At 41.5% G+C, this 23,104-nt stretch overlaps 4 protein-coding genes across 5 annotated transcripts in view; all 4 read left to right on the forward strand.

Moving 5' to 3' along the window:
* Positions 1-23,104, forward strand: part of LOC147302806 (protein NLRC3-like) — a 341,154-nt gene that overhangs the window by 227,446 nt on the left and 90,604 nt on the right. The window lies entirely within an intron of this gene.
* Positions 1-23,104, forward strand: part of LOC147302807 (NACHT, LRR and PYD domains-containing protein 12-like) — a 291,268-nt gene that overhangs the window by 223,887 nt on the left and 44,277 nt on the right. The window lies entirely within an intron of this gene.
* LOC147302816 (dynein axonemal heavy chain 5-like) lies at positions 130-12,880 on the forward strand. 2 transcript variants are annotated; one of them, XM_086284560.1, is made up of 4 exons: positions 130-330; positions 398-472; positions 5,015-5,104; positions 12,767-12,880. In XM_086284560.1, the coding sequence occupies exons 1-4, from the start codon at positions 130-132 to the stop codon at positions 12,878-12,880; spliced, it is 480 nt and encodes a 159-aa protein (XP_086140686.1). The 2 variants fall into 2 exon arrangements, 1 of the variants encoding a protein (XP_086140686.1); XR_015127317.1 differs by lacking the exons at positions 130-330; positions 5,015-5,104; positions 12,767-12,880 and adding an exon at positions 565-1,532.
* LOC147302817 (dynein axonemal heavy chain 5-like) lies at positions 13,825-15,554 on the forward strand. Its single transcript, XM_086284559.1, has 4 exons — positions 13,825-13,955; positions 14,171-14,336; positions 15,073-15,178; positions 15,426-15,554. The coding sequence occupies exons 1-4, from the start codon at positions 13,871-13,873 to the stop codon at positions 15,552-15,554; spliced, it is 486 nt and encodes a 161-aa protein (XP_086140685.1). The 5' UTR covers positions 13,825-13,870.

Consider the following 23,104-nt stretch of genomic DNA (forward strand, 5'->3'; position numbering starts at 1 on the left):
GGACAGTAGCTCAGTTTAGGCAGTCACTCTCAGAATCGATGCCTCCAGTCAGGGTCAAACGTGGTCCTCAGAAACCTGCAGATGTTTGGGCCAAGCTCTCACTGGTCTCTGCGTCTGTAGACTGAGCTGATGTTTCTCCAGGTGTCTGGTAAAAGGACGATGCTGCTGTCCAATGAGGCGAGGAGAGAAGTAGCCAAACAGGCGAGAGCCGTGAAGGAGGAACGGCGGGCAGCTCTGGATGCCCGACATAAATACCTGATGAGCAGGCTGGCCGACGCCGGCAGCCTGGAGGAGGCGGCGGTGGAAGACGCCATCGTCTCTGATGACAGAGTAAGTTCAGAGACGTGATCCTTCCTCAGAGTTGAACCTTTGAGTCATTAATGTCTGATTCTTCCAGTTCAGTCTGATCCATGAATTCTTTGCTGCAAACGGATCCAAGAAGCTGATTTTCTTCTATCAGGATGTCAAACAGGTAACTTTGATCACATTTCTTTTTTTTTTTCTTTTCTTTTTTTTCTTTTCTTTTCTTTTTTTTACTCTCTTCCTCTTTTCTCTTCTTTTTAGTGCTCGGAGACTAACCCTCTCTGCACAGGAGGAACAAACTGTGCGCACTTAGTTTGTTTCTTAGCACTAATTAGCAGATATGTGTCTTGCCAATCAAGTTTGCTAGTATTAGCAGCTAGCTTAGCCGTCAAGCTTTTTATCTAAATATGGTCATTGGCAACTCCAAAAAAGCAGTGGTGAAAATGCCAACAATGACGTCAACATTTTCTCAGAGCAGTGGGGAGCACTACAGTGTTTCTGTCGTATGGCAGCACCTATTGTAAGGAGAAAAATGCTGAAATGTGACTCGCTGATCTTGCTATGGCTATGATAACATTATTCAGTTCATTGTTATGTAAAATATGTTTATACTATTTAAGGTATTCATTGCAATGGGTGGTTCCACACTGCAGTCTCTAATCTTGCAAGGAAAGAGAGGAGCTTCCCTCTGTAATGGAAGGACATTTTGAAATAAAGACGGCTGCAACTTTTCCTTCTCTTTTTCTGGACCTCCAGCGCACCTTTAGCGAACAAAGAAAAGCACAAATGAAAACAGGAATAAAATAAAATCTTTTGAACAAGTGTCTATTTGTGAATCACTGTATTATTTCATTTATTTGTTTCTGTTTATTTATGTTTTGAACTATCATAATATTTTCTCCAAACTTCTGATGATAGTAGAATTTGGATTTGAATCCAAAATATGACTATCCAATAAAACCAGTAAATGTGTATTTGTATCAGACATCATTTGGGTTCATTGCAATTTCAGAACAAATTCTTATTATTAGTAGTAGTAGCAGTATAAACCTCTATTACAAATGTATTCTTTACCTGTCATTATAAATTTGCCATTGTATTGATTTGATTTATAAATTAAGCCAAATAAATTATTAATTTTACAACTGAGAGTCCTATGTGTATGTTTTGCCACCATCATGGCTCTCGTCAATGAACTATTTTTAGACATGCTGTAACTGTCATGTGCTCAAACGACTTTCTGTAAACACAATGAAGATTTCTATCCTTCCTGGTAAACTATTTGTGAAGTTTCAAGAACTTTGCTCCTCTGAAAAAGCATCACTCAGAGGAATGTTGGCAGTGACTCAGAGAGACGATCAGACATGTAGAGCACCATAAACTCAGTGACTGAAGGGTCACACATTCAGCTTTGGATTCACTGTAAAATGTGAAGCTGGAGATGATTTCATTCACCAGCAACAGCAGACAGCTGAATGGAAAAGTTCAAAGGTTTAAAACCACAACATTTGGAAATCCGGAGGATGTCATTTAATGTTGTGTCAGAGATAATTCCCCCCAAGTTATTAGTGAATATTTCATAATAGAAATGACCAGGTTTCCCTATTGACAAGGGTGTCATATTTGATACATGGGTTTTTGAGATCCTAACCTACTTATATGTTTTGTTTTGTTTTTTGCAGTTATTTAATTTTTTTATATGACTGTCCTTGATTATTTTACTATCTTGTGTATTTTAAAATTTAAAAAAACTGACAGTGTAAGAGTCAAGGCAGGGATTACTGTCATAGCGCTTTGAAATTATTTAAACTAAGAAGGAAGGATCATAGTAAAATACACGTTTAGAAGTTGAAATGTTGAAATGTAAATCTGTAAGTAACAATTTGTAATACCTTTATTATATTATCTTCTACATTTCCAGTTAAGATTTAAAGCTCGGCTTAAATTTTGTCAGATTTATTTTTAACGTAAGTGACCTCTCGGGGGATTTTAAGGTTTCCAAGGAAGACAAGTAACTTGCTTAAACTGACATAATTATTGCATGTTTGCCGGAGTCAGCAAGCTGAAGAAAAATTTGGATCTTACTGGAATCAGATCAGAGACATAACATCAGAAGTGGTGGGGAGGTTGGGAAATTCAGGAGGCAGGAGGATAAAAACAAGCTCAGACATATCTGACGTTCAGTTCAAAGAACTCAATAAAACAGAAAAACTCTTTGATGCAGTTCTTGGAAGCAAACGTGGGATGGTTTTCATCAGCAGGCAGGTTTCTTTCAAAATGAAACTACAGTTCAGATCAGACTCAGATCCATCTGTTCAGTCACTTTCTACTGCTTTATTCAATTCAGGGTTGTGGTGGAGCTGGAGCCTGTCCCAGTTTCACAGGACGAGATGCAGGGGACACACCCTGAACAGGTTGCCAGTCTGCCACAGGGCCAACAAAGAGAGACAGAGTCCTGCAGGAATGTGGGTTACTCGGTTTTGCCAAGAGAAAAGTATAGAATAGCTTGCCAGTCAGCAATTAACATATAACCACTCCAAGGTTCACCCAGTGCTATTTGAATAAATTTGCGCCAGAGGCTTTACAAAGCATTTCAAACAAACACCATACCATATGGTTACAAAGCATTTCAAACAAACACCGTACCATATGGTTACAAAGCATTTCAAACAAACACCGTACCATATGCACAAAAATGCTAAAAGTTGAGTAAAAGTTAAGAGAAGGATATTGTAGGGGAGACCGGGGATAGTTGTAACGTGGGTCAGTTGTAACACTTCCAATTTCTCCAATCAGGGCTAAGTTTCAAATGATGTGACTCATCCTGTGCATGCCCAACTCAGTTCTGCTATCACATGTGAAAAATCAGCACATTTTGTCAAACACAGACAATTTAACACGAAAAAAAGTAATTTGTATGCCAAAAAGTAAGTTTTTCTACTTTATTTCAATGTTTAATAGCATTATCTGCTTTGCAGTTAAACTCATCAAACTTAAATTGTGTTATTTGTATGTCTATGGGGATATATTCTGTGTAGGTCTTTAGTGCTAATGTTTTAGCCGTTGGCTGTAATGTTAGCTAGTTCATGGCTATAGGAGTCTGGGTCAGTTGTAACAGCAACAGTCTGGGTTAGTTGTAACAATAATGCAGATGTTACAACTTACCACACTATTACTTTAACTTATATTAAACAAGTTGGGGCAACGACATCAACAGAGAGGTTCACTGGTCACATTTCTATATGTGGTTAATGCCATTGGCAACACAATTACTTCACTGTTTGTGTTCCCACACATGCATTATGCAGACCTCTGCATCAGAGATGGACCAGTAGGAAGTACTGGTAGTGGAAATAAATCAGGATGGGTGCAAGAAACAGATTTCCTCATCTTTCTGAAGCACTTTGCAAACCACACCAAGGTAAGCCATGATAAAAAGTAATGGAATTGCGATGCTGGTGAACAACTACATTTTTTCAGCTTCATTGTTATGTTCAAAATTGGTGCAAGAGTTGTAGGTTATAATGCCCACTGAGCCAATGAGGCCAAACTCAAGGAAGACCAACCAAAATTAATGAAATATTCAGTTGCAGAAAATTCCATAATTTGTCTTTTTTGGGGGGGTTGGAATATGTTCAAAAGTTAGATTTCTGCATTCTGTCACACACACACACAGCTACATAAATGGCTCTAAGTGCATTCATGTGTTGAATAAACAAAGATTACATGTTAATATTTTGTTAGTACCCTTATTTCATTGTGTTACATTTTACCCCAGGATATGTTACAACTAACCCAGACTATGGGGTTAATTGTAACATTTCACTTCCTTTTTTTTTTTTTTGTCCCGTTTGGATCTTTAGCCATCAGAATTGTTGTCTTAAGGCCAAGAAAGATGCCAAGCGGATTTATTTTACCAAGTGGGTCATCATGGCCTTGCCATATTGGTCCATTTGATTGACCTTTATTATAATTATGAATTTATTTTATTTTCAGTTGCTACAAACGGGACAGACATGACTGGGGGACAGGACAGGGAGAAAGAATGAAAGAAAGAGAGGGAGAGAAAGAAAACCAAAGGGGAGAAGAGACGGTGAGAAGGGGGGGAAGAAAGAAAAAACATAAACAAAAAAAAAAACACCAACAAAAAAAAAACAAAACACCTGGGTCACCTGTATGGAGAAAAAAAACAGAAGAGAAAGCAAACAACAAAGAACAACATAATAAAAAAAACAGCACCATCACAATAAACTAGCTAGTAGTAGATATCAGTAGATACTAAATAATAAACGATATTGTGCAGCACGCAAGATAGACAGCGCACAATGTGCTTTGAGGCAGCAGCCAAGAAAGCTGTAGTCTGCGTCTGTGAACACCCGTGTGTACACCTGTGTGCATACCTGTGTGGATCAGCATGCTTGCATTCCAAAGGTTTCTCCATGTAACGATCTGCTAGGGAGTGTGGGGAGCCACAGCCCCGTCCTCCAGGGCATGAAGCAGGTATGGAGGAGATCAAAACTCCAGACATCCAGAGGCCCCCAGAACACAAGAGACCAAGGAAGACCAACAGAGGGGCCGCCGCGCCACTGTCCCAGTTTGATCACATTTCAATGACTGACACATGAAGGTCTAACCGCTCTTCATAATCTGCTGTCCTGTTTGTTGCACCGTACTTTGTATTCATATCTTTTAATATCTGCCTTTCTCCCAGAGTCTGTCCTCCCGTCAGTCTTCCTTTGTGGACGCATCAAACTCAGCTGTGGCTCAGAGGAAACTCTTCCTCACTACGGGGAACTCTGAGGTTGGCTTCAGCTTTTTGTGTTTAGTTAATGTGAGAATCACAGAAAAATGCTGATATGAGTGGAAGCTTCTGCTGGGAAATTGGCAAAGAGCAGATTATTGAACAGCGAGGCAGACAGTTCATTTCAGTGATGCCAGTTTATTAGAAACGAGGACTGTGGGGCTGCTGGAAGTCAGGACGGCCGTTCTCTGGATAAACCTGACAGCTGAGGTGGAGAGCAGGATTTATCCACAGACGGCTTCTTCCAAGCAAATGTCCTGAACACACCTGAGCTGAGGGTTACACAGAAACGTGTCTTAAAGCACGAGCCTGGATCAGACTCGAGGACTCAGAGCTCAGGTGTGTGACGTCACATTGATCCACCTCTCGGGGTTTTTGTGTTCTGATGTATCTGGTTTCTCTTTAAGCTCCAAACAATACCGAGCCTACGATTCATCATCGTCCTGCTCAGAGATGATGAGCCTGAGCGTGTTTGTGTTTCCATGGATCAAACTGTGCTGCTTTGTTTGGTTAACGAGGTGATTAAAGTCTTTGAGCAAACACTGGATGACTGACAGCTGCAGGCTGAACATCAGGAGGTCGAGAGGCCAAAGTCTGAGGAGCTCAAAGCTCCACAAACACTTATTCACAGAAAAAAGGACTACAAACATGGAGGAGCAGCAATCAGAACATGAGCTAAAGGCTACATGCTAATAACATTTCCCCTGGATGTGGTTTTAACAGGATCATGAATGATGAAGTATTTAAAGTCAGTTCCAGCCTGAGTCGGTGCCGTGTTGGCAGCTCTGATATGCAGAAACTTGAAAACATGGGACAGGAATAAAAACACTCCTGTGACGTCAGAGTTTATGAATGATGACAAACTGTTGCTTGTTTTTAGAAACTTTGTTGATGCTTAAAATGATCAGGAAATAAAAGCTGAATAGATCCACTTCAAACAGGAGAAGCTTTCCAGTTTGCATCAGCTGGGAAACTCGCTCATATCCAGTGTTGGGCAAGTTACCTTCAAATAGTCATTCAAAATTAATTAAGTCATTAATTATAGTTACTAATTACTTCTTCAAAAAGTAACTTAGTTAGTAACTGAGTGACAAGGTTCTAGATGTAATTAATTACTAGGAAAAGTAACTATTGTGTAACTTTAAAAATACCCTCTGGGCTCCAGGGTATAATCGGCCATTGTGACTCCTTTTGTCAGGGTCCTGGGTCGCAGCGTTTTGTGTTTCCTTTTGGTTTCATCTTGTGTTTGGTGTTTATTCTGATTTTGTTTTAGTTCTTAGGGTTTGGTTCTTATGTTTAGTGCTTCCGTGTTTTATCAGCCCTGCCTGTGGCTGTCCTCTGTGCTCTGTTCGTGTCCTTGTGTTGTAAAACAGTCTGTGTGTTTCCTGTTTTACTTTGAAGGTTTGTGTCTCGTCTTGTGGTTCAGCTGTGCTCCCCTCCTGTGTGTCATCCCCTCATTACCTCGTGTGTATTTATAGTGTGTGTCTGCCTGTGTTGCTTGTGGCGTCGTCTGCATTACTCTGTGTGTCTCCGTGTCCATCGGTGTTTCTCCACGTCTCTCTGCCTTCTTCGTGTCATCTCTGTGTTTCCCTGCTGCCCTCATGTTTTCTGCTTTGTCTGTTAGTTTGTCCCAGTTTAGGTTGATGTTCGCTTCTTCCCTCACCTTTGTTATTTTCACTGTAAATAAATCTCCACTCGCATCTCCACCGCCGTCTGCATCTTGGTCCTCATTCACTCCACCACACGACTGCTGCCCCAGCCGTGACAACTTTTTATGTTTCCTCTACATTTACCTTTAAAAATTATTTACTTTGCCGTGTTTGGTATCATTCTTTTCAGCACAACCTCACGTGTCTGAATCTGCAGTTATGTTTTCATTTTGACAAACTGTATTAACACAATTGATCTAAAATCAGACAGAAAACAAAAAAGTTATATTTTTTACTGTAACAACCACGAACATGTTTAACGAATCATTTTTATAACTTTAAATGTAAATATAAATTTGAAAATTATACACACAAGTTTTGCAAACAACAAAGTTATTTGCAGCCATTTACCTTTTACCCTTTTTTTAATAACCATTAAACTATTTCCAGAACAATCAGCTGTTCTGCATTCAATAAGACGCCACACGAATTATTTGTGCGACTCCAAAATAATAATTAGTGTCCAGTATAAAGGACAACAACAACAACAATCTTTATTTATAGAGCACATTTAAAAGCCTTGGGCATACCAAAGTGCTTTACATAAAACAATAAAAGGTTCAAACATTGATAACGGATAAATAAAAATAACGAGTTATGTTCATAGATAAAAGCTACCAATAAGAATGACTACAGCACATGGGTAATAGCAAGATAAAAGCTGTACCACCATAATAAAAGACACCAATAGAAAGATAGGAGGGAATTAATACAAGAGGTCAATAGGTCACAGCAACCAAACAAACAAACAAACAAACAAACAAACCAGCAATTAAAAGGTGGAGAAGGCAAGTTTAAAAAGATATGTTTTAAGCTGTGATTTAAAAGAATGAATAGAATCAGATGCCCGGATGCCAATCGGGAGATTGTTCCACAGCACAGGTGCAACAAGAGCAAACGATCGATCACCTCTAGTCTTAAGTCGAGATCTGGGCTGAGCCAGCAGTAACTGTGACGATGACCTTAAAGCCCTAGCAGGAGCATAAGGGTTTAAAAGGTCCTTAAGGTAGCTGGGTGCAGTGTTGTTAGTAATTTTAAAAGTAAACAACAAAATTTTAAATTGAATACGATATTTGACAGGCAACCAGTGCAGATCGGCAAGGACAGGAGTAATGTGGGCAAACTTGCTGGTTTTAGTTAGAATGCGAGCTGCAGCATTCTGAACTGTCTGTAATGCGAGCTGTCATGGTCCTGGGCCATGTGGGCCCAGTATTCTTAGTTTTCATGTATTTTTGTATTTTGTTCTTTATTTAGGCCATGCTTCCTGGGTTGATCTGTTACGTTGTTCCTTATGTGTTTTCCCTTCGTGACTCTTACCCCCTGTGTGCCCCTCTGTGTATTTATGAGCCCTCGTCTCTCTTTGTGCTTTATTCTATGTTTTCCCCAGCCCGTTATGTCTGCGTTCTCCCCGTGCTCTCTCTCCTCCTGTTTGAACCTCTGTGTACTTCCTGCTTTACTTTGCCCGTCTCCCATCAGTGTTACGTTCACTCCTGCCGTGTCTTGTTATGATTATCAGTGTCACCTGTGTTCCCCGTGTGCATCCACTTCCCCTGATCTTCCCTCATGTGTATTTAGTCTCTGTGTTTCGTACAGTCTGTGTCGCGTCGTCTGTGTTCCCACCCTCCATGTTTCCATGCCCGGTCTGTTGTATTCATAGTCTTACCTCAGTTCATTCCCAGTTTAGGTTTCTGTTTAGTTATTGCTTTTGAGCTGCCCTTATTCTTGTTTGTTTCTCTTGCGTTACCAGCCACAATAAAAGGCTCGCTTTTGTTTAAAGTTTACTCTCGTGTCACTCGTGTCTGCACCTGAGTCCTCCACGCACTCTCCACACGGTCTGTCACAGCGGACCGTGACAGTGAGCTGCAGTATTCTGAACTGTCTGTAATCTCTGTAAAAGGGAAGAGTGGAGACCACAATAAAGTGAATTACAATAGTCTAGCCTCGACGTTACAAAGGCGTGGATGAGCTTTTCGAGATCTTTATGCGGGATATAGCGCCTAGCCTTAGAGATAAGACGAAGCTGGTAAAAACTAGATCTGACAACAGCAGACACTTGTTTGTCAAATGAAAAGGAGCTGTCAAATAAGACACCCAGATTCCTGACAGTATCAGAGAGAGAACAACTAAGAAAACCAAAGGCATCCCGGAGTTTGGCACGAAGGGCATTACTACCAAAAATCATAATCTCGGTTTTCTTCTCATTAAGGATAAGAGAATTCGACAACAACCACTTCTTGGCCTCGGACATGCATTCTCGGAGGCTATTCAGAGACAGAGCAAGATCGTCGTTTAGCTCAAAATAGAGCTGGATATCATCTGCATAATAGTGATAAGCAATATGGTATTTCTCAAAGATGGCACTTAAAGGAAGCAAGTATAATGAGAAAAGGGTAGGGCCCAGCACAGATCCCTGGGGGACACCACAGCAAACAGGTACAGCCGAGGAAGAGGATGTAGCCAGATGTACCGTAGAGAGCCGATTGGAGAGATAGGATTTAAACCAATCCAGGGCAGCGCCCTTGATGCCTACAGTGTGCTCAAGTCTCGCTAATAAGATATTATGGTCAACCATGTCAAATGCTTGGACAAATGCCCACCTACATTTGCGATCTGCTCACACGGAGAAGTACTGTTTCTTACAGCCTGCGTTCAAGCGATCTTTTATTGCTCAATGTTCCATTTGCCAGAACTGAACTGGGAAAGAGGGCTTTTACTTATGCTGCCCCTTTCACATGGAACATGATGCAAAAAGACTGGAAGATAGCAGATCTTATTTCATTAAATGCTTTTAAGTCCAGATTGAGAGAGCCAGAGAAAAATGTTTTTAAAATGTAATTGTTATTTATAATATGTATGTAACTTTGTAATTTCAACGTGTTGTCGCCTCTTGGCCAGGACTCCCTTGCAAAAGAGGTTTTTAATCTCAATGGGACTTTTCCTGGTTAAATAAAGGTTAATAATAATAAAAAAAAAAAGCACTAAGACTGAGGGGCGTCCGTTGTCAGCCATTAGTAGGAGATCATTGAAAACACGAAGCAATGCTGATTCTGTGCTGTGATGTTGTTTGAAGGCCGATTGAAATTTATCATTTATATTATTCTCATCAAGGTAGGTCTGCAGTTGGAGCAGAACCACCTTCTCAAGTATTTTAGCCAGAAAGGGAAGCTTAGAAATTGGCCTAAAATTGGCAAAATCACTAAGCTCAAGGTTCCTTTTTTTTAGAACAGGTTGGATTATGGCATGCTTGAGAGCTGAAGGTACATAGCCAGAAAGCAAGGAGAAGTTCAATATGGACAATAAACAAGGTCCAATTACACTGAAACAATCCTTAACAATACGGGATGGGAGAGCATCATGTACACAGTTAGTATTGTTCAATTTATCAATTAGACGCTTCAGAGTGGAGAGAGAAACGGGTTCAAATTGATAAAAAGTGGCCGAACAATCAGGAGTAGACATACAATCAGTCACCAGAGGAAGAGTAGATCTAAGGGATAAAACTTTATCTAAAAAATAGTTTGAGAATTTTCCACAAAGACCCGGGGAAGACAGCAGTGGCATAGAGGGACGGGGGTTCACCACAGAGTTAAAAATTTTAAATAGAATTCGTGGATTATCACCATTAGTGGTAATAATTTTAGAGAGAAAAGCCGCTTTAGCCGTTCTGGCAGCAGTTTGGAACTTCGAGCGGCTAATACGTAAAATATCATAAGAAGACTGAAGTCTATCACTCCTCCACTTCCTCTCATCACGCTGACATATACGTCGTAGGGCACGAACAGAATCATTTAACCAGCATTGTGAGAAAGTTCTAGGGCGTTTCATTTTGATGGGTGCAACAATGTTAAGAATCGAGGAACAGGTGGTAAAAAGAGTATTAGTAGAGTTCTCAAGTGTGTGTGGGGAAGAACAATCCAGCATACTAAATGGGGAGTTAACAAAAGACGTAATAAAGTTGACCACAGTATTGGCATTAATAGTGCGCGTAGGATAAAGAGGAGAGTTTAGGTATTGACCAGTATCACCCAGGTCTACATCGAAGATGACCGGGGAATGATCAGAGAGACCAGTATTCCTGATTTCCTTAATGCAAATGTCCACATTGAATGAAAAAAACAAATCAAGGGTGTGGCCTTGAACATGGGTAGGCTCATTCACCCACTGAATAAGATTAAAAGAATCAGTCAGCACAAGAAAGTCTTTAGCCAATTGGTCATTCATACAGCAGACATGAATGTTAAAATCTCCAGAAACAGTAACAGAATCATATTTAAAAAGAACGGATCCCAAAAAATCAGCAAATTCAGAGATAAACATCTTATGATATTTAGGCGGACGATAGACCACGACACACAAAGTGGTCCGAGAGCCCGTCAGTTCCAATAGCTGAACTTCAAAACTGGAATAGGTTGGAGAGGATAGCAGCCGTGCATCATGTTTATTTTTGAAAACCGAGGCTAAGCCACCACCTCTACCAGTTAGCCTAGGTGAGCTAAAGAAGGCACAGTCAGGAGGTAGAAGCTCAGAGAAGGGGATGAACTCACCCGGAGAAGTCCAGGTCTCCGTTAGAAATAGGACATCCAGTCCCGAGGTGAGAAAAAAGTCATTTAGGAGGAAGGCCTTATTTGAAAGAGACCTGACATTAAATAAGGCCATCCGAATCCGGGGGGCCAGGACCTTTGTAGTAGCCCGTCGCAAGGAGCAAAGGTTGTTATGTTGAACACCGCGGCCAGGCGGTGTTATCCAAGATCGGGCAGAGTGGTAAGCCACTGGGCGAGCAGGGTAGGTTTGAAGGCCGACGGAGCAAATCCAACGGTGGGTTAGCAATCTAGCCGCAGAGTGGCTGCTGAGATAGTGGAAGAAACAGGATAGCTCACGGCTTGTAGAAGGGAAGTCCATAGCCATGGCTCTGATATAAGCCTTAACGCGGACACGGACGCCGCTCCTCCTACCCCGTTTCCTGAAGCGTTTCCTACGGAGCATGGGAAGAGGAGGATAGGTCACATAGGTAGGGGAGACAGGCATCAGGGGGATAGCGGCACCGGCGGTCCCAAGGCAGTCAGGTCGTTGAGAACAGGAAAACCGAAGATTCAGGAGCGTGTCTCTGTCATAAGTTATTAGTGTACAATCACCTAGAGAACATAAAACCAAAGATAAAACAACGAGAAGTACAACGCCGAGGTGAAGACGTGGTCGGAGACGGTCAGCCATGCACACCGGCGCCATCTTGCTTCCACGTATAACTCAAAGGAGAAGATCACAGCCTGATACCTGCAGGTCTGACAGCAGCTCATAAGCAGAGAGTGCTCGCTGCTGTCCTTAGACACTAAACATGAAACTATTGAGGAACAAACACGCGTATATATTGTTTATCATGACTCTGGTTTTACTGGCCTATCAACACAGTTTATAAACTGGTATATGTCACCTTGTTGCTTTGTCTGTAAGTGGTCATGTGATTGTCTTACCACGACTCCTTTATTCTTCCTCAGGCAAACAGCAGCACTCATGCGATTGTTTTGCCCCCTGAGCTCCAGCTGTTGTGCCAAAAAGTGATGGTCTGTCTGCGGGAGCGCACAGCTGCTTAAAGCTGCAGCGCCCAGATTACTTACAGCTACTTCCTGCAGCTGATATAAGCTGCTGTAAGTTGAACACAGCTTCAACCGTCTGTTTGTTGAAAAATAGTAACGGACCGCCCCACATTTTCTTGTTAGTAATTGTAACGGCGTTGTAACGATAGGAATAGTAATTAGATTACTCTTTACTGAAAAAGTAGTGCCGTTACTCCCATTACTGGTAACGAGCAGCCTGCAGAGCTCTCCAACCACCCCGTCTTTAAAGCCCATGAAAGGTTTTCCTTTGCATGGTGAACTTTGGTGACAGAGTGCAGAGGAAGTGCTCTGTCTGCGTCACGTTAAAGGAATCTGAACTCCATCACGTTCTGTATTTCCAGCCTTTACTGGGGAAATGTCTGTTCTTCCTGAGAACCACTGAGAAGGCCATAACCACCGCTAACGTGCAGCAGGTCAGTAACTGGTCTGGGTCACCTCCTCACCTGCACATTTAACAAACCGCACAGACCTCATTGGTTGACTGTGACGTGGATGCAGCCAATCATTCTGATCTTCTCGTGCAACCTGATGTTTCCAGGAAGTGAACTTTGGCGTGTTGGACTGCGGCGGCGGCGTCCTGAACAGTCTGGAAACTGCTGACTCACATCATGTTACCTGCTCTCAGGTCGCAGCAGGTAAAACACCTCCATCCATTCAGGCTTTCACTGAGCACAAAAAGGGAGATGTTTTAAGCTTCCAGTGATCACATGACGCCATATATGAAGACTTTGTTGATGGTGGGAAGGAAGAACTCTCTTTAAACAGGAAGAGACTGAAAGCAAAGAAAGGGGCAGGGAGGGGCAGCCATGAGGGGTCAATCCTGTGAAGAGAAGCCAGTGTAGGAGAAATCTGCTCTCTCTTTCTAGTCCCTGTCAGGACTCTTGCTGCAGCATTTTGGATTAACTGAAGGCTTTTCAGGGAGTTTTTTGGACATCCTGATAATAATGAATTACAGTCGTCCAGCCTGGAAGTAATAAATGCATGAACTAGTTTTTCAGCGTCACTCTGAGACAGGATATTTCTAACTTTAGAGATGTTGCACAAATGGAAGAACGCAGTCTTACATGTTTGTTTAATATGTGCGTTGAAGGACATGTGCTGGTCAAACATGACTCCAAGGTTCCTCACAGTGTTACTGGAGGCCACACCTTGGGCTCATCTGTACCTGCTGGTTTCTCTTTGTGGGCTTTGACTGTAGAGCAGCTGTTACATAATGATCCATGAAAAGTCTTATTTGTGTGCAGTGCTCCTCCTGATGCTTTTGGCTGTGAATGAGGTAAAAAGTGAAACAGGAAAACACATTAACCTTTGTTGTTATTGCTGACCTTTGACCCTGTGCCCAGTCGTGGGGCTCTGTGCAGGACGGCACCTCGTGTCCACACGTCCAGTCCTTCCTGTCCTCGGTGGATCAGTTTGTCAGTAATCTGAGCTCAGCCCGACTGAACATGGAGAGAAAGTTGCAGCTGCAGCACGTGGAGCTTCCTGACGCCATCAGCCAGCTGAGCAGCCCTGCAGACTACAGAGCAGCAGGTATGAAGCTCAAGCTGTTCACATCTCACACAAACAATAAGACTGTTGGAAATACAGGAAACATCATTTAAAGCTTTAAAAATCAACTCTCAGGTAAATCAAACCAGTTTATCTGTGGAAGCTGAAGGAAGCATCTGACCTGAGACGATGGCTTCTTTGAAATAATGAGTCCGTGTTCACGCGTGTTTAGAGGAACTCGTGTGTTTCGCTCTCAGCCAATAACAGTGAGCTGGTGGAGCGTCCGGAGGAGGTGTCGACCCTGTGGACCAATCAAATCAAGCAGGTGCTGACGGAGAGCGAGCAGATGAGGAAAGAGGCCGACGACGTCGGGCCGTCGGCCGAGCTGGAGCGCTGGAAGAGCCGCACGGTGACCTTCAACAGGTAGACGCGTCCTCTCAGCTGGATCTCCTGTAGCGTCAGCATTTACAGGTTTCACTTTAAACTCAGTTTATCAAACATGATCTGACGTCTGTGGACGGAAGCTCCTCAGACCTGCAACAGTTTAGTCTCCACTCTGAGACTTCAGGACAAAACCACTTTTACACAATATAACTTTCTGTTCTTTCTCTTTCTGCTCTTTAAAGTTGAAATGTTCCAAAATATTCATGTGTTTGTTTGTTTGTAGAATAGTTTTTAACCCTTTCATGCATGAATTATGACGACATCAATCAGGATTTATTCTTTAGTATTTTTATTCATCTTTAGGGATGAAAACAGATTTTTGAACTTCATTTTTTTAAACATGCATTTTTCCATCTTGGTTTGAAGAAATGTTTTGTGCACTTACACTGGCTGACCAGTAGGTGGCAGGTATGGCGCGACACATCAGAGTCCAATGTAGAGGTTATGTGCAAGTACAACATCAACACTGTGTGTGTGTGTGTGTGTGTGTGTGTGTGTGTGTGTGTGTGTGTGTGTGTGTGTGTGTGCTGCAGTGAATCTCTGACTGCTGTAATCTGAATGCGGCGTATCAGCGAAGCTTCCACAGCGTCAGAGACAAACTGAGAGGAAACCTGAGAACAGACAGTTTGACTTCAGGTGATCAGTAACTGACTCTGAGTCAGAGCGTGTCAGCAGCGTCACGCTAACCTTTACACACGTGTGTGCGTGTTTTCAGTGAGAACTACATCTTCGGGAAGTTTGACTCTTTCTGCCGCCGTCTGGAGAAGATGGCTGACATGGCGTCCACTCTGGAGAGCCTGGCTGCTCTGCAGAGCATGAAGGTGGATGATTGTCAGATTAGAAACAAGTGACTCCATCAGATATTCATCAATGCACAATAATAATTATAATAAGACATTTATAATATAAAAATGGTCGAATTAAAGTCGATGCAAAGCTACAGTGATGAATGGACATTTGTAATGATTTTGTATAAATGTATTTCCTCCTTTTATTATTTATTAATCGTGTCAAAAGTCTATTTTCCAGAAATGAGACGGATTCAAACTGAGCTCAGGTGTGTTTCAGGTGGAGGGCGTGGAGAAGATCTGTGTTCGCTACCAGACTATCGTCTCCACGACTGAGTCCAAGACCTGTGACGTCCTGGATCAGCGCAAACTGGAGGAGATTTCAAGGGGAAACAATAGAATCAGATAAACAGAATAACATACGAGACAAAATAGAAAAATACTATATCTGTCATTTATGACAATAATCATTGAATTATACTTTGAATCTCAGTGTTCACGTGAATCCTAGTTCGGTCTTCACAGTATTGGCCAACAATAACAATGATTGATTGGATCATTACTCACATTTCTTTTTTAAAATCAGCTGAGAAAAGATCTCATTTCAGTTTTTCATCAGAGGTGAAGGTCACCGACTGCCAGACAGTCACAGGACTTACAAAGATACAGAAGACTTGATTTTCAGTCTCATGTGCATCCCTGTGCTCTGCTGCCAAAACTGAATCTGGATTTATTTGAAAATTCTGAAATGATTCTGATCATTCTCCACTTTTATTATTATGGTCTGTGTGTCAGATTGGGCCTGAATATTCTTCCAGATATGCTTCCTGACAGAAATCTTCTTCTGTTCTTAATCCTGTGTTTGTGGAGCAGCTTTGTGCTTTCAGTGTCTGTAAAAGTGTGTTAAGAAAACCAAAAAGGCTCCACAGTGTGTTTGTGCTTTGGTGTTTTAATGGTTTCTTCTTCTTTGTAATAATAGAAAAGCTGGTGCTCAGAGGAAGAGGGCGGCTTTACTTGGTGTCAGTGACAGAAATGAAAAGAAGCTGAAACGAGTGAGAAGGACGATGAAGGAAACATCTGTGCTGTGTCTGCTCTGTAAGGAGAATCTCTGTGTTTCTTTGAATTCTTGCACTTTGACTGTCGGCTCTCCTGATAACTGATGATGGAGGAGAAGACATGAAAACAAAACAGCTGAATAGAAACTACTGACTCTGCAGGACCCGTTGTCCTCAGTCACCATGTTGACCTCAAAAGGTCTCAATCACAAATGTGGTGTTACAGATGTCACCAATTACAAGCCAAATGTTGTGTATTACAAATGTGTTATTATCATGTAATTGTAAGTTTGTATGCTGTCTCATCATCACATCCTAAAATAAGAGCTCTTTAACACCTCAGCAGAGATCAGGTGCTGTTGTTCTTTTGAACACTTCACCTTTTAAAAGACTGAAAATGATAAGAAATGAGAGGCAGAGTGAAGAGAAGGGGCTCGACACACATCCTTGGGGAGCCTGTGTTCAGTGTTCTTGTGCTGGAGGTGTTGCTGCCGACCTGTCTGCTGTCTTCCTCTCAGGACATCCAGCAGCCAGTGACACAGCGAGGTGCTGATGCCCAGCAGATCCAGTTTGTGAATGAGTTGCTGGGGAAAGATGGTGTTGAACGCTGAAGTCTGTGAACATCATTCTAACGTATGAGTGTCCAGATGTGTGAGGGCTGAATAAGAGGGCAGTTGAAATCGCATCATCGGTCGAGCGGTTTGAGCGGTATGTGACTGACATGGATCCAGGTTGGAGGGAAGTTTTGATTTGATGCATGACTAACTGTTCAAAGCTCTTCATAATGATGGAGGTGAGTGGGACCGGACAGTCGTCCTTCATGCAGGAGGGACACGACTACTTCAGCACAGGAATGATGGTGGAGAGTTTGAGGCTTGTGAGAACAACAGCCTGACTCAGTGAAGGATTAAAGATGTCTGTGAAGTATGATTGGACTACAAATGTTCCAACCAACGTTCATCAGTCCTATAAATGAGATGGTGATATTCACACAGGTCACTTTTTGATGGGCGGAGCAATGTAATCATGCACTGACTGATTTTACATGTTTGGTTTTTAAATGCTTTTCTTGTTTGTTTCACTACTAATATAGCTACTTTTGGATTATTTCTGTATTTATTTATGTGAGATGTTCTTTTTTTATTTTGTGTTTGTTATTTGGTCGAGTGTGTGAGACAGATAAAGACTGGAACGGCCTGTAAACACAGTTATAGTGGAAAAAAGAAGCCAGTTTCTCTGTTTCCCTCCCACTGTGGTGTTTTTGTTCTAAATTTGAATCAAATGTTTTGGGTTTTTCTGAACACAGACTGCTGCCTGTGCACTTGTGCCTTAATTAAAAAACAAATATTTGATGGAAGTTGAGTCTCTGAAGGCACACAGGTGTTTGTGCCAAGCAGGAGCTCTCTTTAAAGCACTTGTTGGTAAAAATGAATCCATTTAGTGTGACTGGACCTTCATGTTCTCTACCTGATCTCCCCTGATGGCTTTTTTTTACCCATGTTACACTACAGTGCTATTGATCCGTATCATCCCCTCCCTGCTCAGCATGACCTCCATGACTGTTAGTAATAAAATGTGCGCACGGGAGCATCATCATCATCACAGTGGAGCTTCATCACAGCTTAATCTGTAGGAGTTGTGCGGGACTGTGGGTGTTCAGAGGATGTGAAATGGCACTGCCTCTATAATCTGAGCTTTGTCTTGGACTACAAGAGCTAATCTGCCCATGGGGCCTCTTAAAGCAACACAACAGTCTATTCATCCAAGGCTGCTACTAAACGAGATGCGCAGATGTGGCCATACATCATTCTCCATATGTGATCCTCTCGGGCACCTGCTTTAGGCACTTGTAGCATCAAATTAATCCCCCCCCCCCTTTATGTGGTGTAAAGGGAAATAAGGGCACAAGAGAATGAGTGTAAACTATCAAAGGTGGACAGGAGGGCAAATGATGATGAATATCCACCGCGTCACTGCTTGGGAATCTAGTCAACAAGTCTTCGGCTTTCCAGTTCTCCTTTCTTCTGTTGTGTGTGTGCGCGCGTGTGCGTGCAGTTGTGTACCAGAGAGAGAGAGACCTGCTCCACAAGAAGGAGGGAGAGAGGAGCGAGAGAAAGAGGAAGGCTGCGTGTAGTTACATGCAAACTGCATCTGCATCTCTCTGAGACTGAGCTCAGTACTGCTGCTGTTAGAACACATGTTTTCAGAGCCGTTGCAGGGGGGATATGAACTTAAAAAACAAAAACATGCTTGGACACTGCCAGCATCATGGACGGGTTTTTAAATCCCACACAGTTGCAAAGCAGAAGATGAAGCGTCGCCAAATATGTTTCCAAACCAACTTCCTTCCAAGCCAAAGAAGAAAATATGATGTTCAAATCACGGACAAGCAGCATCCCACAGCTGTTTATGTTTTTAAAACGATTCTGCACAGAGAAGCATTTTTTGAAAACTGTATTGATTAGGGCTGTTCGATATAACGATATGTGTCGGATGACGATACAAAAACATCTATCGTTTCATTTTACGCCATTGTTTGTTTCGTGGTGTCACAAAATAAACTGTTTACAGCAATATTTTTTCATGTTTTGATGGTCACTGTAGAGGCTATATTCATTTCTTAAAGTTCTCTCTTTCTCTTATATTTAATATAACCACACTACGGACGGACAAGCGCCTGTTTTTATGTGTTGTCGTTAGCAACAGCAACCATTGCGTGTCTGCTTGTTTATTTTCCACATAAACCTTTCACAATAAAGCTCAAGATCCTGTTGAGACTTTTCAAAATAAACTGAATCACATGAAAGATGCAGAGTGTTTACGGATGAGAAGCAAAAACTAAAGCTTAGACTCAAACGTTAGAACAGGCTTGTCCCTGCAGCACGCCGTGGAATAAATACTCACAAAGAAAATGGCGGCCGTTACAACTTATGTCTAAAAATGTATCGTTTCAATTAAAACACTCGACTCCAGGTACACGACGCCCAGCTGGAAACACTTCACGCAAGTCGAGCTGCCCGAGATTCACAGAATTTACAGAAAATGTAAAATTTTTGCAGGAGCGATTCTAGGATCAGAGCTTTGGGGGGCTGAGCACCCAGAGAGCTGCCCAGCCAGCCAAGATACACTTTACTCGTCACAATGAGACTTCTTCCCCGTCTCTGTCGGTCCCTGCATCCTCCCTGTCCTCATGTTGTCTTCGCCTCCTTTATCAGTCATCATAATTTTACCATCTCTGTGCAAGTCTGCAAATTTCTTTATTAAATCAAAAGATTCTTAAATCCATCAAGTCTCTCTGTGCCTGGGTCCTCGTCACAAAACATGACATCACTGTTTTGTACATTTTAACAATTTAATCCCACATTTGTGAAAAAAAAGCAAAACACTTTTTTGAAAAGTCTGTAACAAAACCATCAATTCTGATCAAGGTTATTTAAATGCTGCCAAAGAAGAATGGATTGGAATAAAAAAAATACATATCCTAACCTTAATTACTGGAGGAGAATAATGAATGATGCTCATAGTGAGTAAGAAGTAAACTGAGTGCATATTTTGGACAGAGATTCACTTTTAATGTGTTTGTATAATATAATACAGATACATAAAAAATATAATTACATTAATAAATAAATAAATTATTACAAATAAATTATTACAAAATATTTAAAAAACGAATATAAAAATGGAGGCAACTTTGCCTGTGGTAGAATGTATACAATGCATGAAAAAATCTTTACTGCAGATACTAATTTTGTGTTGTAAGATTTATGAGTTTCATGCTTTCATAGTGGTGCTTGGGAGAGCTTGACATTTTTATCAGGTGGTCCACACTGTAAAAAGTGTGAAAAACACTGATAAGTGTGTGCTTCTGGAAAACATTTAAAGGTGCAGTACAGAATCTTTGAAACAAGCTTAAAACATTTGTAGAATATAAACAGAGCATCTGCTTCTCTTTACAGCTCCTCACTCCACCAGGGCTGTTTGGCTCTGATAGTGTGCAAATGTGATGTACGTACTGCGGCAGTCGTACAGACAACTGGACGGTCCAAAAGTTGGCCGACCTATTACTGGCTGAGGTTTTAGTAGAGTTGTGGCTGAACCACATAAAAATATATCATTAATTTTAATCTCCCCAATCAATGATAATGTTATGTTGGAATGTTGTTAAAGAGGGTCAAAATGTTTCAACCCAGTTTGTTTTGCAGATTCTGTTTAGCAGCTTTAATATAGGGAGAACACAACTTCCAGATATTGTGAGTAAAATCAGGTTTTTTCTCTTTGTCAGTTTAACAGTTTCTGTTGTGCCTGTCACTGTTCCCTGTCTGTTTTCTTACCTGGTTCTTCCTGACCTTGTACTTTCTCCTCACGTTCCCTCTTTCCTCTCTCCCTCTTTCGACTGACAATCATACACAAATAGATTGTATTCAATCAGATGAAAAATTAAATTAATATGAAAAAATACTATTAAGATCACTAACAAAAAGTCCTCTCTCAGTCTACTTTCAACCAAAAGGCAAATAACCAAACCACACGAACATCTAATAAAAGATATAAACATTGAAACACTGATCCAACATTATTCTTGATTCACGGATCATTTGATCTTACACTTTTTCCTGAATGTGGCTCCTTTTTTTGAAAAAACTTCCTTATATCCATTATGAACCTGGCTGTCTCTCTGTACACAAACACACACACACACACACACACACACACACACACACACACACACACACACACACACACACACACACACACACAAGGAGTTATAAGGTTAATGGGCATTCAGTCAGTTAGCTAGTTAGCATCCATTTAAAACAGGACAGTGGTAACAACAGCAGGCTACGGACAATTATAAGTTTTAGATTTTAAATAGTCTGTATACATTTCAATGGGAGCAACAGGACGGTCAAATGTCGCTGATTTTACTACAGAGCAGGACGGATTGTAGGGTAGCAAACATCGTGGGAAAACACGCTTTCAACACTGCAGGTTACCTGGTGTAATGTTTTTCAGCTAAAAGAAACATGGCCTGACTCCTACCTAACTATATAAAGAGTAACTGAAGGTTAAATGCAGCCAATATGTCCTGTTTTAAGCCAGGCACTTACACCTCCGCTCTGCTGCGTCTCAGCCACCATCCTCTGGCAGAAAGGGCGCTAAAGCCAGAGCAGGGGAGAGCTGGAACAAACCACTTTAGGAGGGGGGGGAGGTTATCTATACTTTTGTTGTTAAAGTGTTACGTCTCAACCAAGTCTGTATGCTTTTTATATTTTTAGTAGTGTGTCACACAAACAGCAAATATTGTCAAAAAAGTAAGAAATCTTTGGGGGTGCTTTGATTCATTTTGGGGGGTGCTGAAGCACCCAGGCTAACTGGGAACATTCCCGCATCAATCAAGTCAAACTTCTGTTATTGAAGCTAGCCGCCCACAATGGTGGAGAGAAAAGTTGATTCTGAAAGCAGAGCCTTTCAGCGCCAGTGGGAGACTGAATATATGTTTACAGACATGCTGGTAAACCCATGTATCTTATTAGTGGAGCTAATGTGGCTGTAATTAAGGAATTTAATTTAAGACGGCACTTCGAGACAAAACGTCAGGATAACCTGAAAAACCTAAATGCAGAGCAGAAACTACAGAAAGTAGAAGAGCTAAAGAAGAATCTGACATTTCAGCAGACGTTTGTCACTGTGATAGATTGATTATTTGTTGAAGTTCATAATGGAGTAAAAAGTTGTGGTTAAAAGTTACCCAATATATTATTCAATTTATTTCAAATATGTAAATGTATAAACAAGGGTAAACGAAGTCCCATCAAAGAGATGTAATGTAACACAGGCTAAAATAGTTAAAAGAGTTCATGACTATGTTCAACCGGATAATAATCCTTAATGCGACTACAACCTGTGTAACATTCAATCTGTGATCTACTTGTTGAGCCTGGGGAATAATCCATGTGATTTAGTGATCACGATTGATTAGTTATGCCTGCCGTTGCCGGAAGGGGGAGCTCTGGCCACGAAGCAATGAAGCTGCTGAAGGAGAAGCATCGTGTCTGAGCGTCGTCATTGACTTATCCCCTTTTCAGCCCCTTTTCAGGGTGTAACATCACCAGAGCAAAATCACAAAGTGAAGCTGTTGTGAGAGCAAGTTTTATTGTAGCAGAGGAGCCAAATCAGCCCGATACCACTCTGAAGAGCTGCATGATGAAGCTGTGCGACGTCTTGTGTCCAAACAAAACGCAGATTTTTGCAAATGTGGGCCTGAGCAGAAATACGATTGCTGATCGGGTTTGTGAGATGGCCACTGATTTAAGAACACAGTTGTGTGAAAGAAGCAAAAACTTTATTGCTTGCTGTGGATGAAAGTACAGACATGATGGACATTGCACAGCTGGCCATCTTCATCCGTGGAGAGGAAATACTGAACATTAAATCGATGCACGGGACAACGACAGGGAAAGACATTTTTGAAAACGTATGTTAAAGTGTAACCGACATGAAACTGCCCTTGTGTGTGCTTTTTTTGCTTTTTCTGGGGGTTTTGGCAGCATGTTCATATTTCTAACTTGCATAATTTTGACAGGATATATTTTTATGAAGAGCAAAATATTTAAAGTTTATTTAATCTGGAATATTATTCCTGTCTGTTTTTATTCATATTTATGTTTAAAAAAACATTGTTTTAGTGTGTTCAATAAATGTTTATCTTGTTTGGCCCACGACCTAAAGTGTGCCTTGAGTTTTGGCCCCCTGTGCGATTGAGTTTGACGCCCCTGATCTAATCTGACTGAGCTGGAGCTGTTTTGCAAAGAAGAATGTGCAAAGATTTCAGTCTGTAGATGTGCAAAGCTGGTACAGACAGACCCTAAAAGACTGGCAGCTGGAACTGCAGCAAAAGCTG

This window comes from Aulonocara sp. 'chitande type north' Nkhata Bay, linkage group LG23 (assembly GCF_057382095.1).
Source record: "Aulonocara sp. 'chitande type north' Nkhata Bay isolate Kocher_YH1m ecotype deep benthic linkage group LG23, A_spYH_male_GT1.1, whole genome shotgun sequence".
Lineage (NCBI taxonomy): Eukaryota > Metazoa > Chordata > Actinopteri > Cichliformes > Cichlidae > Aulonocara > Aulonocara sp. 'chitande type north' Nkhata Bay.

What these genes read in the sequence shown, in the direction of transcription:
- LOC147302816 (XM_086284560.1), top strand. Translation starts at nt 130, where the DNA reads ATGTTTCTCCAGGTGTCTGGTAAAAGGACGATGCTGCTGTCCAATGAG. An exon ending in CCATCGTCTCTGATGACAGA is followed by an intron (nt 331 to 397) that starts GTAAGTTCAGAG and finishes TGATTCTTCCAG; the next exon opens with TTCAGTCTGATCCATGAATT. An exon ending in TCTATCAGGATGTCAAACAG is followed by an intron (nt 473 to 5,014) that starts GTAACTTTGATC and finishes CCTTTCTCCCAG; the next exon opens with AGTCTGTCCTCCCGTCAGTC.
- LOC147302817 (XM_086284559.1), top strand. Translation starts at nt 13,871, where the DNA reads ATGGAGAGAAAGTTGCAGCTGCAGCACGTGGAGCTTCCTGACGCCATC. An exon ending in TGCAGACTACAGAGCAGCAG is followed by an intron (nt 13,956 to 14,170) that starts GTATGAAGCTCA and finishes TTTCGCTCTCAG; the next exon opens with CCAATAACAGTGAGCTGGTG. An exon ending in CTGCTCTGCAGAGCATGAAG is followed by an intron (nt 15,179 to 15,425) that starts GTGGATGATTGT and finishes GGTGTGTTTCAG; the next exon opens with GTGGAGGGCGTGGAGAAGAT.